The sequence below is a fragment of the Eurosta solidaginis genome, chromosome 4, assembly GCF_040869045.1.
Source record: "Eurosta solidaginis isolate ZX-2024a chromosome 4, ASM4086904v1, whole genome shotgun sequence".
Taxonomy (NCBI): domain Eukaryota; kingdom Metazoa; phylum Arthropoda; class Insecta; order Diptera; family Tephritidae; genus Eurosta; species Eurosta solidaginis.
In genome coordinates, this window is record NC_090322.1 from 184,040,248 (window position 1) to 184,055,670 (window position 15,423).

General features: G+C 39.8%; 2 protein-coding genes across 22 annotated transcripts in view; one reads left to right on the forward strand and one right to left on the reverse strand.

The window, feature by feature from the left end:
* The window catches only part of LOC137250764 (uncharacterized), a 411,869-nt gene that overhangs the window by 4,043 nt on the left and 392,403 nt on the right, over positions 1–15,423 (forward strand). The window lies entirely within an intron of this gene.
* kirre (kin of irre) overlaps positions 1,354–15,423 on the reverse strand; it is a 209,961-nt gene continuing 195,891 nt past the window's right edge. For all 19 annotated transcript variants that reach the window (XM_067784156.1, XM_067784154.1, XM_067784160.1 and 16 more), the window contains 9 exons: positions 13,363–14,263; positions 11,239–11,439; positions 10,987–11,163; positions 10,817–10,919; positions 8,675–8,802; positions 8,170–8,596; positions 7,774–8,101; positions 7,384–7,703; positions 1,354–5,158 (listed from right to left, as the gene is read on the reverse strand). In XM_067784156.1, the coding sequence (XP_067640257.1) occupies positions 4,620–5,158; positions 7,384–7,703; positions 7,774–8,101; positions 8,170–8,596; positions 8,675–8,802; positions 10,817–10,919; positions 10,987–11,163; positions 11,239–11,439; positions 13,363–14,211 (3,072 nt within the window). In that variant the 5' untranslated portion in view covers positions 14,212–14,263 and the 3' untranslated portion in view covers positions 1,354–4,619. The remainder of the gene's footprint in view (positions 5,159–7,383; positions 7,704–7,773; positions 8,102–8,169; positions 8,597–8,674; positions 8,803–10,816; positions 10,920–10,986; positions 11,164–11,238; positions 11,440–13,362; positions 14,264–15,423) is intronic.

Genomic DNA, 15,423 nt, shown 5'->3' on the forward strand with positions numbered 1-15,423 from the left:
CATTTCAGATAAATTACTTTTCTACATAACACGTGGCACCGCTAATTTAAAAAAAATTTCTCCCCATTTCCTCTTATAATAAAACTTGATAATATCATTGATACAAAACTATTTTTTTCTAAGTTATAGGTTATTATTCTAGTCTACGACCCTTTTAAACCTTTAAAACTTATTTTATATCAAAGTTGCCGCGGTCTTTAACCGATCCCGTCAATTTTTACTAGAAATATTTTCTGCTACAAGGAAAATATGTGTACCCAATTTTGTTACGATATGTAAATTTTTCTTCGAGTTATGGCTCCCGACACATTGAAAATTGCTTAGACAAAAAAGGAGCGGTGCCACACCAATTTTTAAAATTTGAAGTTTTTCCTATTTATTGTTATAAATCCACTTGGGAAATAAAGTACCATTGATACAAAGCTCTTTTTTGCAAAGATATAGCTTATTTTATTCGTCCACGACCCTTTTAAACATCGTTTATATAAAAGTGGGCGTGGTCCTTAACCGATTTCGTTAATTTTTCTTCAAAGCATTCCTTATAGTAAAGGCAACCTCTCTGCCGACAGGGTTAACGATTTTTGATTTATGATTAATAATTGTAAAATTGATTTTATCACAAGTGGGCGGTGCAACGCCCATTTTTAAATTTTTTTTCAAATTTTTATCAAGAGTCTTAATATCAGCCACGTGACAGATTTCAGCATTCTAGGTGTATTATTTACTAAATAATCAGGTTTTTTGTGTTTTCCAAAATGTTATATATATAAAGAGTGGGCGTGTTTATCATCCGATTTTGCTCATTTTCAATACCAATCTATTCTGGGTTCAGATAAGCTCGTGTACCAAATTTGGTGAAGATATCTCAATATTTACTCAAGTTATTTTGTTAACGGACAGACGGACGGGCGGACATGGCTCAATTAAATTTTTTTTCGATACTGCTGATTTCGATATATGGAAGTCTATATCTTTCTCAATTTATATACCTGTACAACCAACCGTTATCCAATCAAAGTTCATATACTCTGTGTGCAAAGCACGCTGAGTATAAAAATGACACTGATGATGGTGCAACGCCGAAACAGGTTTGTCTCCATACCAAATTTGACAGGGGATGACGGAAAACCGTTCCAATATACATCATATTTCACCCTGTCAGAAAATTAACAAAGCAATCAATCAATGTTTATATTTCTAATATTTGCCTTTTGTTTACTCACCTGCTAATGATTTCTATTCTCCAATGTCAATCCCAATTAAATAATTTAAAAGCATATTCCTTTTGTTTATTAACTAATATACATTTATAGTTTTTTTCTTTCTTTAAATTAATATCGTTTTGCGTTTATTCCATTTATTAAGCAAATTTTTCTTTCTTTCTCCTTTTTCATAAAATAAATTAATATATAATTACATAATTGAATTATTGGCTAATTAAAATCTTTATTCAACTATTTTCTAATTGTATAGTTTCACTTGCTCTTATATAATTTAGAATTATAAAAACTTTTTAGCTTGATTTTTACATGGAACTAACTACAGGCCTTTGCGTAAAATTGTTTGTATTTGTTTTAAATATTTATTTATATTAAGTTACAACAAAGTTGCTATCTCTGTTTGCCGCTAGCACAAAATATACATCGCTAAATTGTTTTCCTATATGTATTTATATTATTGTTATTTTTTTTAAATACAGCATATTTTTTATAGCAATTAACCCTAGGATTGACGTATCTTGTCAGAATTTTTTGTCATAGACATGGATTTAATGCATTTTGTATGTAATTTTCATAAATAATTAACGCTAGTAATCACAATACGTTAAGATTTTTTAATTTGTAGTCCGCTTGCTTGTCGATATAAGATCCTTGATCTCACTTTTTTAAACTTTTAATACTTTTTATATAATTTGTAGTTTTTTGTTTTTGATATGATTATACGACAATAAGTTTATGGATCATTTCTGTTGCTGATGGGAAATGATACATTAAAATTTATATTCTTAAAGAATCAAATCTTTCTTAAAGAAGGTTAATCTGTAATCGAAAATAAATGTAATTTGCAGAAGTTGTAAAGAAATAGAAATCTCTTATTTGACCAACACCCAGTTAGTGGAGCCCACATCTGTGGGATAGAAGCTTCTATGTATTACCTATGCGGCTTATTCCTTGGTCACAGTATATGATTTCCAAGATAGGGACTATTCTATTTGAAGAAAATCTTTTTGGTGGTGCTTAAAACTTGATACATACATAAGTATGTATGTTTGAAGAACGATAATTCATAGACAGGGACGGAAACAGTGGATGTGCTTGTAAAAACGTACTTTCCAGGGATCGGTATTAAACCATCAAAGACAAAATTAGTTCCCTACAAAAACTCGTTCACTAAAACCAGTTTATCTACTTTCTCTTAACGGCAAAGAACTAAAGCTTTCTGATAGCGCCAAATTCCTGTAAATTCATCTGAAACTTGAGCTGGCAGAAATTCGCTACTCAATGCTACTCAGGAAGCATGTAAAGCATAACAGAATACAAACAGTATCGGTACAGCCATTTATTCCCATAGCCGTGTAGCTCCTGTAAGAACGAAAGCAGTGAGCTGGTAGCCTTTGTCCATTACATGCTAATATTATGGAGCCAACCCTTTACTGCTCTCTTAGTTCGAGACAACGCACCAAGGGAAGATGCTGAATCCCAACAACAAAGCATCGGCTGCTGCTAAATTACCGCCTAGCTATTCAAATGCCGTGGTGAAATGTAGGGAAGAGATTGAAGGGGTTGTGTAACGTAACCCTTTAAATAGGTTTTCAACGCAATTTATAGCTTCCCCAACCCAATTGTCAACCTCTTGTTTATTTAGCGCGAATACTGCCTATTTAACAGGCGAAGCTCTGTCGACCCCAATTTTCTCACGGCTGTTGGCAGGCTCAAGATGGCCTTATCAAATCGTTCTCCCGATGGTCGGGCAATATACGGCAAAGACTCCGGAAAACCTTCGGAGATTCTCCTTATTGTTACAAGAAGAAGTTAGAAGAGAAAGAAGTTGGTAAAGCCCACGCGTCTAAGTCTTAAACGATCGGACAAGTGCATGCCGAACGGATTGAATCTAAGAGTTTTTGTCCAATCCACCTGCAAAAGCATGCACGATGGCAATATCGGTTGACACAGTTTTATGCAATTTTATGCTCAGAATGGGCTTTACGTAGGCATTGATATAGTTCAACGAGTAAATACCGAGCGGCTGCGTTGGATCGACCATGTGGTAATGATATAAATATAGCCTTTACTTACTTACTTAATTGGCGCTTAACCGTCTAAACGGTTATGGCCATCCAACAAGGCGCGCCAGTCGCTCCTTCGCTCCGCCAACCGGCGCCAATTGGTCACAAATCGTTTTCCACCTGGCCCTTCCAACGGAGTGGGGCGCTCCCTCTACCTCTGCTTCCATAGGCGGGTTCCGATAGAAACACTTTCTTTGCCGGAGCATCATCATTAATTCGCATTCGATAGGTTGGCTTAGGTCGAAGATAATAAGAAGTAGATGAACATCTAGGCTGAGTGAGGAACAAAAACAGAAGGAAAGTTGGAGATGGAAAGTGTTTAAGTAAGTTGTGGGTAAGGGATTGATAGTAAGGTAGAGGGATATAGCAACAGTAGCAAGACCAGAGTGAAAGATTGATAGGGGAAAGGTGAGATACACACACACACACCTCTTTATTATTAAAATTATAGCAGATAGACAAAAGTTTGGCCAGAAGTACGTCTTATGGGCTTGCTAATGACATTCGTTGTTAGCAGCTGTAATGTTTTGTCCGCGAGATGCATAAACTAGACTCTAGTTAGTAGAGTATGTCTCTTTGTACACGCCATTGTGCTGTTTTCGATTGCCGCTATTGTTACATCAAAATATTTTTTTTTTTTTGTAATTTTTAAAATTTACAATTTTCACTAATTGACTAAAATTTTTGCTTGCTTACTTTTCTTGATCAGTAAATAGCGATTTACAATAGGTTTACATTTACATATGTACTTCTAAATATTTATACTACAGATATGTATATATATACTAATGATATGGGCAGGTCAATAACTCAGAGTTTGCTGACCGAAGATTGGCTTATAGAATTATTTAATTTTTAAAAATGATTTATACTTTTATATGCACATATCTACACATTTGTTAACATACAAACGAATATGGACTACAGCTGGGTACATAAAAATATTTACATACAGACGACCAAATGGAATCTGGTCCAATCTTGGCTGCCGGTTTGAAAGCGCATTGCTTCGGCGCCATATTTACTGCGAAATATGCAGTTTTATTCAGAATTGTTGATAGAAGTTTCCGTCTAATTCTGAGATAGATCGTTCTTCAAGCCATTTTCAAACCGGCTGTAGATTGCGTCATCTTCCACCTATCCATCCATTACGCATCATGCTAACCTTTGTTGCCCTTTCTCCTACTTTTGTGGTTAATGTACTACATATCTAGCGTATGCGGTTTAAGTAAAATAAGCTTCGATTTTTTTTTTACAGTTTGTCCTTAGTATGTATATTTGTGCGGGCTTGTATTTAAAGTGCTGTTAATGGCGCATGCGCCAACCCGTTCTCTTAGACATGCGTAGCCAATGCGCCCTGTTTTGCATTACCATTTGATGGTAAAATAATGTGGCCGGAAGGACTTTGTGCAATTGTGATTGGTGACGCCGCCACCGTCGCCATTCCCGAGTTCGCTGATATCGCCGTAACAGGTATTCCAGTGGAAATGGGTGCTTGTGCGGTGAGTGGAGTCATAGCCGCAAGCGTATTACTACTAGCAGTTAAATTCGAACTACTTCCGCTAACGCTGCCAGAGCCATTAGCTCCATTGATACCATAGCCTAGGACACCTGACGCCGCAACAGCGTTGTAATTTTTAAACGCATTCATTCCACCAATGCCACCATTCGCTGTGCCCGCATGCTGTTGATTGCTGGGATGATGATGATGTCGTTGATAAGGCGGTGGCGCTGGTGTCGCTGCAGGATTGGCCGTACTTGGTGGTGGTAAAGGCGGTAATTGATGATGTGATGAGTTGGAGCGCAAATATGGATTGCCATAGATGGCGCTAAAGCGACTATCAATGCCATTTTGTAGCAGCGATTGACCGGCTAAAGAAGCGTGGAGAAAATAAAAGGTGATTTGTAAGTTAAAGGTGAATCTAGCGGGATACAGAGTTCGTTATGAGTTCATAAACTACTGAATATCAAACATGTCAAGGAAACGTTCGTGCAACGATGTAAATATTCCACTGTCAATTCTGTGCCTTCGACCGGGATGCTCAATTCTTGCTCCCAGATACCAGTTTAAATTGCTTTTATAAATTAAAATTTAGTAGAAATATCTCAAAGATCGACTCAGACTTCGACTTGGATGACATTTTACAACTCTTCTGAAAGATTAAGAAGCACAATACAAAGCTTTATAGCTTCGCAGCTTCCACAACCCTACTGGAAGGTGAATCCTGTTATAAATATGAGTGTGGTCATATTAAATAGTTACCGATATGGTCGGGCTAGTTCCTTAATGGTGCTTGTTACCGAAACATGCCAGATCTATGGTCTAAAGGACGATCAACATCGATAACACTCCCCAAAACCTTCGGAGAGTGTCTGTATCGACACAACAATAACTACCAAGCTAAAGGCTAGAATTACTACTACTTTTCGCAAAGTCGGAAAAGGTGCTGGGACGGACGGTGATTTTCCCCATATTTAATACCGGATCGCTGAGCTCGCCTTGTCTGTCAGAGGTGGTCGTAGGACCAAGATGATTAGTTTTGAAGCTTGAGGATGTAGAAAATGACGTTGAAAACCTGGTAGGAGAAGAAATCGATATAAGCGATTATTTGGAACTGGATAGCGAAGAAATTGTCCAGCGCATGGGAGCCGTAATAAACCAAAAAAATTGCTACAGAGAGCGTTTGTCATGGCCCCGTGAGATATTGGAAGCAGGTTGAAAGCAGTTTTCTGACTTGAAATTTGATGCGGGCGATCCTCGGTTCCGCAAACGGCTTGAAAGTGAAGAAGCCCCGGGCAGGAAATAGGAGGCGCGAAACCTGCCGGTCCGGAAACTGTGAGGCAAGCAATCCGCCACCATAAAACTTTCACCCCTAAATCTGTAAAGAAGAAGAAAAAAGGGAACTCGCAACAAGAACCATGTACTTAAAATTGTGCAAAGCAGAAAAAAACGGAGTGGTTGATAAGCTCACGAAAACAATTTAGTTTTGGCTTATTCCGAAGTTGTAATAGAAGCTAACGCTGTAATTCCGGCTGTCCACGAGAGGAAGAAGCATCAGTGATAGCAGAGGTAGGAAGTGAGGTCTGTGTCAGGAAATGTTTGTTTTCGTGCCCTGTGCTCGCGTGCTCAAGGCTCCGGTTATTTTGTGCGGCAGAGTTATCAAATTTCTAGGCGTTGGGGTTTTGACATTGACAACGATTTTCAAGATCATGTTAATTTTAACAAGGGTTGTGCTCTACAACCAGATAATGATTAAAAATAATAGCTGAATCGGATATCCAGCCGTATATCATGCAGTCTGACAAATGATGGAGTGTAACCACCCCTGCTGGTCAATTTCGATATCACATAAGAGATTCAAGAGTAGAGACCGTTATGCTGTCACCATTAGTCTGACAATAGCTGAACAGGCAAGCACGAAGTTAGTTCATAACCCCAAAGATGAGTCTTGCTGTGCCCAATTATTTCGGCAGACTGCTTATTATTCACTAACAAAAGGTTCTCTTCGCCACAAGAGGTTGTCTGCCCATAGTTGGCTTATCTGATCATCTGTACAAGAGCATAACCACAGGTGGTCAACGAAACTCTGACTTCCCTATAGTCCTTCACGTTCTGATTTGGTTTACCCATGTGGATTAAGATATCCCAGTGATAGTTGCCCGGAATCCAACACAGTTAGGTTAAGAGCTACCGCGACTTATCCATGAATCGGTCAACTTATCTACTTCTCCAGATGGGTCCCTCTCCACAACCCTCTCACGGAGAAGCGATATTTACCGGATACATGTTCGGCATAATATTCAATGCCAAGCGCTGTCCGATTCCAGTTAATATAGGCATGCTTGGACTTTTGGAATTCTAATTGAGGCAACTCAAGTTCAAATAGAGCACCAAAACGGTTGATTTTTTTTTTTGGTCATTGATAGTAATATGGCCACATCACGTCAAAAATGAAACAAAGAAATTTGTTTCGATATTGGAAATCAACGGTGAATTTTTTTAATAGTTGGTAGTCCTTTCTTGAAACGCATTTGTACCACAATCGCAATACTCATAGCGAACCCTTAACTATGCACTATTTAGAGACTCGACTTACCCAGGAACCCATTACCCATTTGTGCAGTACTCTGTTGCGGCTGTTGTTGCATGTCGTTACGACTACGTGGCAAACTCAAATTGCCAGTCGTTGTGATGGGATTTGTATAGTGCGGCAAGGTGGCCGAATTGATTGTGCTTGATTGAGATTTGTTCGTGCTATTAGCATTAGCACTGCTTAGTTTACCACTTTCCGTTGGTGCACTGTAGTCGAGCGCATACTCAAAATAGGGCGCATAACCGTTAATAGTCTCTTTGTAATCTTGATTCTTTAAATTTTTGATATGACACTGACGACTGTAGGTAAATTCACCAGAGAACCTGGAAAGTGGAATAAAATAGAAACTCATAAGGTCTACGAAAAGCGAGCAAATGATAATCAATGTCTTACCTGTCATCTAGTTTCACCGGGCCAGCCAGTGGCACACCCAATGTGGCGCCTTTCATTTGCACATCTGGCATTGGTGCCTGAGTTAAATTGATTGCCAAACCATCGGAGCCCGCTTCCGAATAATCCACATCATAAGCTTTAGAGCGAATTTCGTGCTTAAGATCGGACAGTTTATCACCGCCACGTGATGCCTCTGGTATAACATCAGCTGGTATAGGCTTTTTATTATTACGTTTCAAATAAACTATCACCAGCATGACAATCATAATCACAATGGCTACCGAAGAGAGTGAGCCCATTACGACGAGTAGAATGGGTACTGAACCAGCTACAAAATCAGAGATAACGTAGGTTTAAAAAAAAATCGTTTTTAATCAAAAAAATTTCTAAACTTACGTTCGGGTTTCAAATTGATCAATAGCGAGTCACTACCATATGAATTCATAACCGTACAATTGTAGCGCCCATAATTACTGGAACGACTCTCTTTTATTATAAGCGCTGCTCGTACGCCCTCTGGCAAATGATGTTCCTCGAATATATAGATATCTGGATCAGCGGTACTCATATTTATAACCTTGTCATCGAATGACCAAATAATATGTTCCGCTTTGGGTACACTAAATGCTACACAATCGATTTTGGCGCGGCTGCCCACAGCTCCAAATTGTACTTTATGCGAGGTAATAATTGGTGCGCGTTTCACAAAAATCGTTGCCTCAGCACCTATCTCGGGAAATCCAGAAACTATCGCTTTGCAATAGTAACGCCCTGCGGTCTCGGTAGTCACTTTGAGTGTGAGATTTGCCGATGTGCCAACAACCTGTTGTGAGTAATTAAGATGCGTGGTTAGGAATGCGATAAAATTACGACTGGGTAAGAATTTGATTTTTATACGCACCTGATCTGTATTTTCGTTGATCCATTCAATTTCAGGGGTGGGATTACCATCGACGTCGCATCGCATATTTGCATTTGTGCCTAAATCTGCTTCAACGGAGATGGGACGGTGACGGAAAATGGGCGCATCTGCAATAAGACATATTTGATTTCATTTAATTTCGACTCACTTGTATTATCACAAGAAATTTGGTCGAGTGTTACAGAATAAGGGAACGCGGGGCAAAAATACGGGTTAATGAGAATGAAAGAGAGTGTGAAGTGTGTCATCCTCTGATAATGAAAGGAAAGAAATAACTTCAGATAGCTGAGTAGGGAAAATTTTCGATTCCTCGGTCACCTAGGACTGAACCAGCTAAAAATACGTCCAAAACGTTTACAGCACTGAAGCTCTTAGCTAACCCAAATTTACATTTGCTGAGAAATAGAGCAGGATTTTATGAATGGAATTTGGATAGCTTCGCACTTGGAGCGTTCCACTCACAGCGTTCCATCATCCCTCTGACAAACGATAAATTGAAAGCTCCTTAAGTGAGGAGACGATTTCATATTTTACATATTGTAACGAATTTAGAGCAATTCCGCTTATTCCATATCTTCTGCTAACGTTTGTACCGCTAAACTGTTAAATAATATTCAATAATGCAAAATGGTCTTTATTACACTACTCCACAATAACACTTATACTTCGCAATCAATAGCGTGCTTAAGTCAAACTGATTGCTCATGTCTCAGCTTGTGCTGCTTTTATACTCTTCGGTTTACTCGTTCGCATACTTCTAGGCGTTTCTTCTTCTAGAATTTACTACTTGTTTACCAGCTATAAACTCATCAGCTATAAACTGCAGATGCACGTTTATAGCTTCTCGCATAGCCATATGCGCGTGTATATGTGAGTGATACTTCCACCGATGATAGCATACTTTTGTGAGTATCTCAGATATATGCATGTGTTTATGCATATCTCTCCGCTTCTTGTATGTACATATGTGAAGACATAATGATTGATTTGTTTATGTAGATACAAGTGACCGCTTAGTATCTACTTAGAGATGATAGTATGCCTTAGTGTTGCTAATATTCGTCACAATATGTTATTCCTCACAGCACCTGCGTAACGACATTAAAACTTATATAGCACTCGAATCCAACAACATAAAGTAGCATTGCAATGAAGAAAACTTGTTTTTATAGCTGAGAAATGCTCGCAGCATACATTCTTGCAGTTAGACCACAATTTATGAGGTTTTCATCTTTTTGAGCTGTCACCTTGATTTAAAATCTGACTCTAACAAGAAAAGCTTCATAGAAAGTGTGCATAGAATTTCCCCTTGCTGGTCCGGTTATGTTAGTTTAAACTGACCGGTCAATAGAGCTCACATATACTGTATGTGTCGATAGTGCTACAAGAATTTGTTTGACGACCAAACAGAAGAACCCCAATTAGATGCCAGGACTTATGTTATAGAATAACTCCGTTCTCTTGACAAATACTAGATGTTTTCTTTGACCCAGCTTAATTGTTGCCTCGAGATCTGGTAACTCTGCTGCCCTAAATAGCTGGAGCCTTGACCTGCTGAGCGCAGGACACGAGCACAGAACGTGCTAAATCGTTTCTTCCTACAGCTCACACTTCCTATACCTGCTTCCACTGACAAGGCCTAACTTATAAGCATGTGACGCCAGAAGCCAGTGTCCAGGCCCATCGTGAGCCTTAAGTCTTTTTTCTTCAGGGATAAGAGCCATTTTGTGAATCTAATATCGTAGGCTTTGTACATGATTTTAGAAAATTTTGCAGCCACGCGCATCTGTCCACGCCTTTTCTGCTTGATGGAGCATATGCCACTCCTGTCTCCTTTGTATTGCTCTCACAGGATTGGCACGTATATCGTCGATTAAGCAAGTGTTGCACCCTCCTTTACCAACGGATCGGCCTTTTCGATATCTTCTATCCTTTTATGACTGGGAGCCCAGTATAGATGTATGATGCGGGTTAAAGCTAATAGAAGCATTTTTTTTTTTGAAGGCTATATACACCCAAACTGTCCATTTTTGAACTGATGCTCATTTGGTTCTTTAGGCCTAGTTCTGAACCAGAAATTTTGATCACTAGTTACTGGCTACTTTCAGGGAGTGTACTTACAGCTTATATCCAATGTTTCGGTATCATCGCTTTTGCCCACTGCATTGACAACTTCACACTTAACCACAGCTTCATGATGCTGGCGTGTTACGTTGTGTATAATCTGCAAAAAACGAGGGAAATTCACAAGTGAACGACTAGTAAAAGATTCGTTTAAATGCTTCTCTTACCATTTTCGTTGTGTAATCACCAGTAACCAGTTCATCGTTTATGAACCAACGGTAGTCTTGTGGTGGTGGATTAGCGTCCGCCTGACATGATAATATAACTTCGGAGCCTTCAAGTATACGACCGCCTGCTAAGGCGCCACCGATAACTGAAACCACCACTTTGGGCGCATATTTAACCTAGCCGGGAATGCAATTTTCGTGTAAAGTTATAAAAATCTTAAAACAGAAGACTAAAAATTCGACTAGACTCACCTCAATTTCTATTTTAGCAGAACGATATGTACGATCTGCTGTATTCTGCGCCTGACAAGTAAATGTCGTATTGTGGTGCTCTTTCTTGGGTGTTAGCTTCAAAATTGATTTGGCTGTAATGCGCCGCGAGTCCGTTAATGGTTCTTTTACATATTCAATATCTTTTGTGAGGACATTACCGAGACCATCAATCCATGTTATCTGAAAGTGAAGTGAAATTTATATTGAATGAAAGTATCAAAGGACCGGACTGAGTGGAAAAGTGCACGGAAATTGATAAAACCGTTAAAAACTGCATTATTGACTGAACTCCATTACCGACTCGAGTGGTTGCGGCTTTTGCTCTTAGTAACGTTGGCTATCAAACTGTATTTCATTGCAGTGACCGCTAAACAATTTTGGGTTTTGACACCGATAATCTTGTGGTGAATATAGGTGTGGTGAATCAACTATTAAAGTTTTGTTAAATTATTAGGCGGATTGTCATTACCGCTTTGGACGTATCGCTAACTTTAACGCTTTGGCATCCCTTGGAAGCGGCCAAATTGTTTATGTACATCCGAAATAAAGGAAAGAACTCTGGAAACGCGAAAACCATGAGGATGAGAAACTAGACCGGGTTTTTGGGTAAGGCGGCAGCTCAGTAATAAAAGGCTTACATGGACACCGATTTGTAGTCTTTCTGGTTTTTAGAAGACTACAAGGCATCTCCAGTAGCTCTTTAGTTACGGGGATATCAGACTTAGTGACAGACAAAGTGGAGATCTTATCCTAGATGACTTAACTCGCCTAGATTCGAAACCATAAGTAAATGATTTGTGTACTGACTGTGATAAGCATAAGGAATAGGAGAGCCAAGAACGAGGTAGGTTAAGTACATATAGTTGGGCGAGGCTATGCTTATGCTATTTGGGCGTTGGTGCACGGTTAAATTGATACATGGAAACTAGTAGAGCGCTCTCGGAGCTACAAAAACACCAACAATACTATTTTCAAGCACACAGAAATTCCGCGGAAAAAGATATTCTTGTGGTCAGTGTTAAAGGACAGAAATACGATACTACAAAGAACTTTGTCTACCTGGATCAGCATTAATAGCGAAAACAATGGCTGCTGAGAAATCAATCGGATACTCATTATTGCGAATTAATGCTTCTTCGAAAAGTAAAGTCCTACTTTTGACGAAGAAAAAAAAGATAAATAAATGCAAGGTGAGATAACCTCCGAAGAAATTTTAGGTCGGGTTTCTCTTCCAATTTGCGTCGTGCCCCTTTTTAATTTTCCCTACAAATTGGGCGGACGGGAGTTTTCACTGAGAAGCTTTTCATGGCAGAAACACTCGGAGTGCTTGCCAAGTCACTGCCGAGGGCGACCGCGCTTAGAAAATCTTTTTTCTAATTGAAAAAAAACATGTTTCTAAATTTTTTATGTTGCTTTGACCGGTCATGAACACAGGATCTTCGTTGTGATACGCGGAGCACGCTACTATAAAAATACGACGAAGAAAAGTCCCGCGCTATAAGTATCTTATCTTAGGATGTATGGCACGGAATCATGGATGTTGTCGAAAGAAGATGGGATGGTTCTTGGAGTATTCAAGTGAAGTTTCTCAAAAGACTTATAGTTCTGTTCATGATGACAACGGTGTGAATGGAAGGATGCTAATTAATGAGCCACACAGGAGCATAGTGCAAAGAATAAACCCCGAAGGCTTCGTTGGCTAGAATGTTATTAGAATGAAAGAAGACGCTCCGGCTCAGATAGTAATTTAGCCGGCACCCTTATTTGGGAGCAGAAAAAACTGGGGAGATCTCAACTGAATTGAGAGGGATAGGTGGAGGAAGGCTTTGACCCCTCGGTGCCCCAATTGGCTTCAGGTATCGCGTGACTTTTTTCATAACAGCGCAGGTAATGGTATGACCTGGGAGGTTTGACGTTGTTATATCAAATGGTTCCCACGGGCAATTGGCTCAGTACCAGGCAATGAAAGTACTCTAGCGTAAACGTTCTTGTACCTCCATTAATTTTTCTAAATTATATCTGAGCCATTAACTGAAAGATTTGCTAAAGATGTGCGCAGAAAAAATTAATTTGCTAAACTTTACTTAACAACAAAACACTCACCTCAGCTGCGGGCTTGCCACCCGCTGATACACACTCTAGCTCAATCTCACGATCTTCCGTTGTAAAAATCACGTCACCCTGCGTTATTTTCGGCGCTTCCGGCGGTACTAACACCGTCAGCTTGGCAAAGCGTGAACGTATGCCCTCCTCTCCTTCAGGCCCCGGGCCCACTTGGCACTGATATTTGGCATCATCATCCAACATCACCGGATATATATCCAACGAAAAGTCACCCTCCTCATCGCTACCCACCATCGAATAGCGTTCAAAGCCGCTCAAATTACGGTGTTGCCCCAAACCAAAATCGTCCTTTGTCCATTGCAGTGCACCTACTTTACCCATAACGCGACAAGGCAACGTAACACGTGAGCCCACAACAGCGGTTTGATCCTGCGGTTCCATTGCGAAACGTTGACCTTCTGAGGATGATTTCTCATTGTTAATATGATGAGTGCTGGAACTTTTACGCGATTTTGGCTTGGCTTCCGTCGCATCCAGCTGTAGGTTAAGCAATGCCAATGATACGAAAAAAAGTGTGAGAATGTGGAGGCGCCGTTCGGTTGTCGTTGCAGTGTAGGTCGTGGAATATTGGTTACGTGGAATGTACGTTTGATGACGCCGATAGCTTTGGCATTGATGCCTCTGATTTAGTGGGTGGTAGCAACAATTTTTAGATTTGCTGGGGGGGCTTTTATTATTACATTCGGCACTGACGTTGCATTGCTGTGGCATAATAGCAAGATATGTGTGCTCTGTTGATATAAACATATTTTTGTTATGGATTGTTTTGTTGTTTTTATTTTTCTCGCGCATATGTTCTTGTGCAGGTTTGCGGCAACGCGATTCCATTAAAATTATTGTGTAGGCTCGCAACACACTCCAAATGTCAGGATGTGAAACCCTGCAATTGAAGAAGGCAAGAAAAACATGAATATTTTTTAAGATGGTTTTAACTTTTAGAAGAAAGTGATAAGATGGACTTAAGGTCCACGGATAGAATTGGATTTATTACCGAATTCTTTACCACTACTATACCTACTTAACTTTTGCCTAAAGAAGTCTCTAAGAAGCCGAAAAGCTTGTGAAATAATAAGTTCGAATTTCGAAAATTAAAACCCTTGATAGATGCAATACATTGTCCATAGCTCGTGAAGTCATAACCAGAAGTCAAAGTAAATTTAAGCTCTGTGCACTGAGTACTTTGGATTTCAGTAAAGCTTTCAACACTGCCAACTGGATGCAGATAATGACAGCGTTACGAAACTTTGCTTCACCTGCTTACCGGGTAATTGGTAGCTATTTAGCGATAGAGTGCTCCTCCGGGATATGTCCTAAGGACAACGCTAAGAGTGTGGGAATATACCCGCGGTAGGTATGCCTGTCGTAAGAGGCGACTAAAATACCAAATAGATTCAAGGGGTTGTGTAGCGCAACCCCTTCAGGTTGCCAGCGCAATATATAGCTTCTCCAAACCCAATTGTCAACCTCACCTATCCGTGGCGAATCCTGTTTCATTAACAGCCGAGGCTCTGGCGACCCCGAACTGCTCATGGATCTAGGGGGCGGTGGGCGGTATGGCCTAGAAGGTCGCATGTAGTCATAACAAATCCTTCCCCGAGATGGTCGGGCTTGGTACCGGAACGTGCAGGATCTACACCCGGCAAAGGACCATAAACATCGATAATACTCCCCAAGGCCTTCGGGAATATCCTTATCGCTACAACAACAACAACAACATGCGATATATGACGGAGTACTACAGATCGACTTTCCCGGAGGCACGCAAAATTTGTCGGCTATGCAGATGATAGAAGATACTAAAAAACTTGATCGTGGTAATGACGCTGTAGGAAGAATAAAGAAAGCAGATGGCTAGCAATAAGACAAAAATGGTGTTGGTGAGTTTAAAGCGAATTATGGATTAGTTAGTCCTAACCGTCGGAGATTATCAAATAAGTTCAAAACCTTGCTAGGATATTTAGGAGTAAGCATTGACTCAAAACTAGCCTTTAAGGAGCACCACAGCATGGTAGAATAATTGTTTCTGAAGTAAGTGGAGAC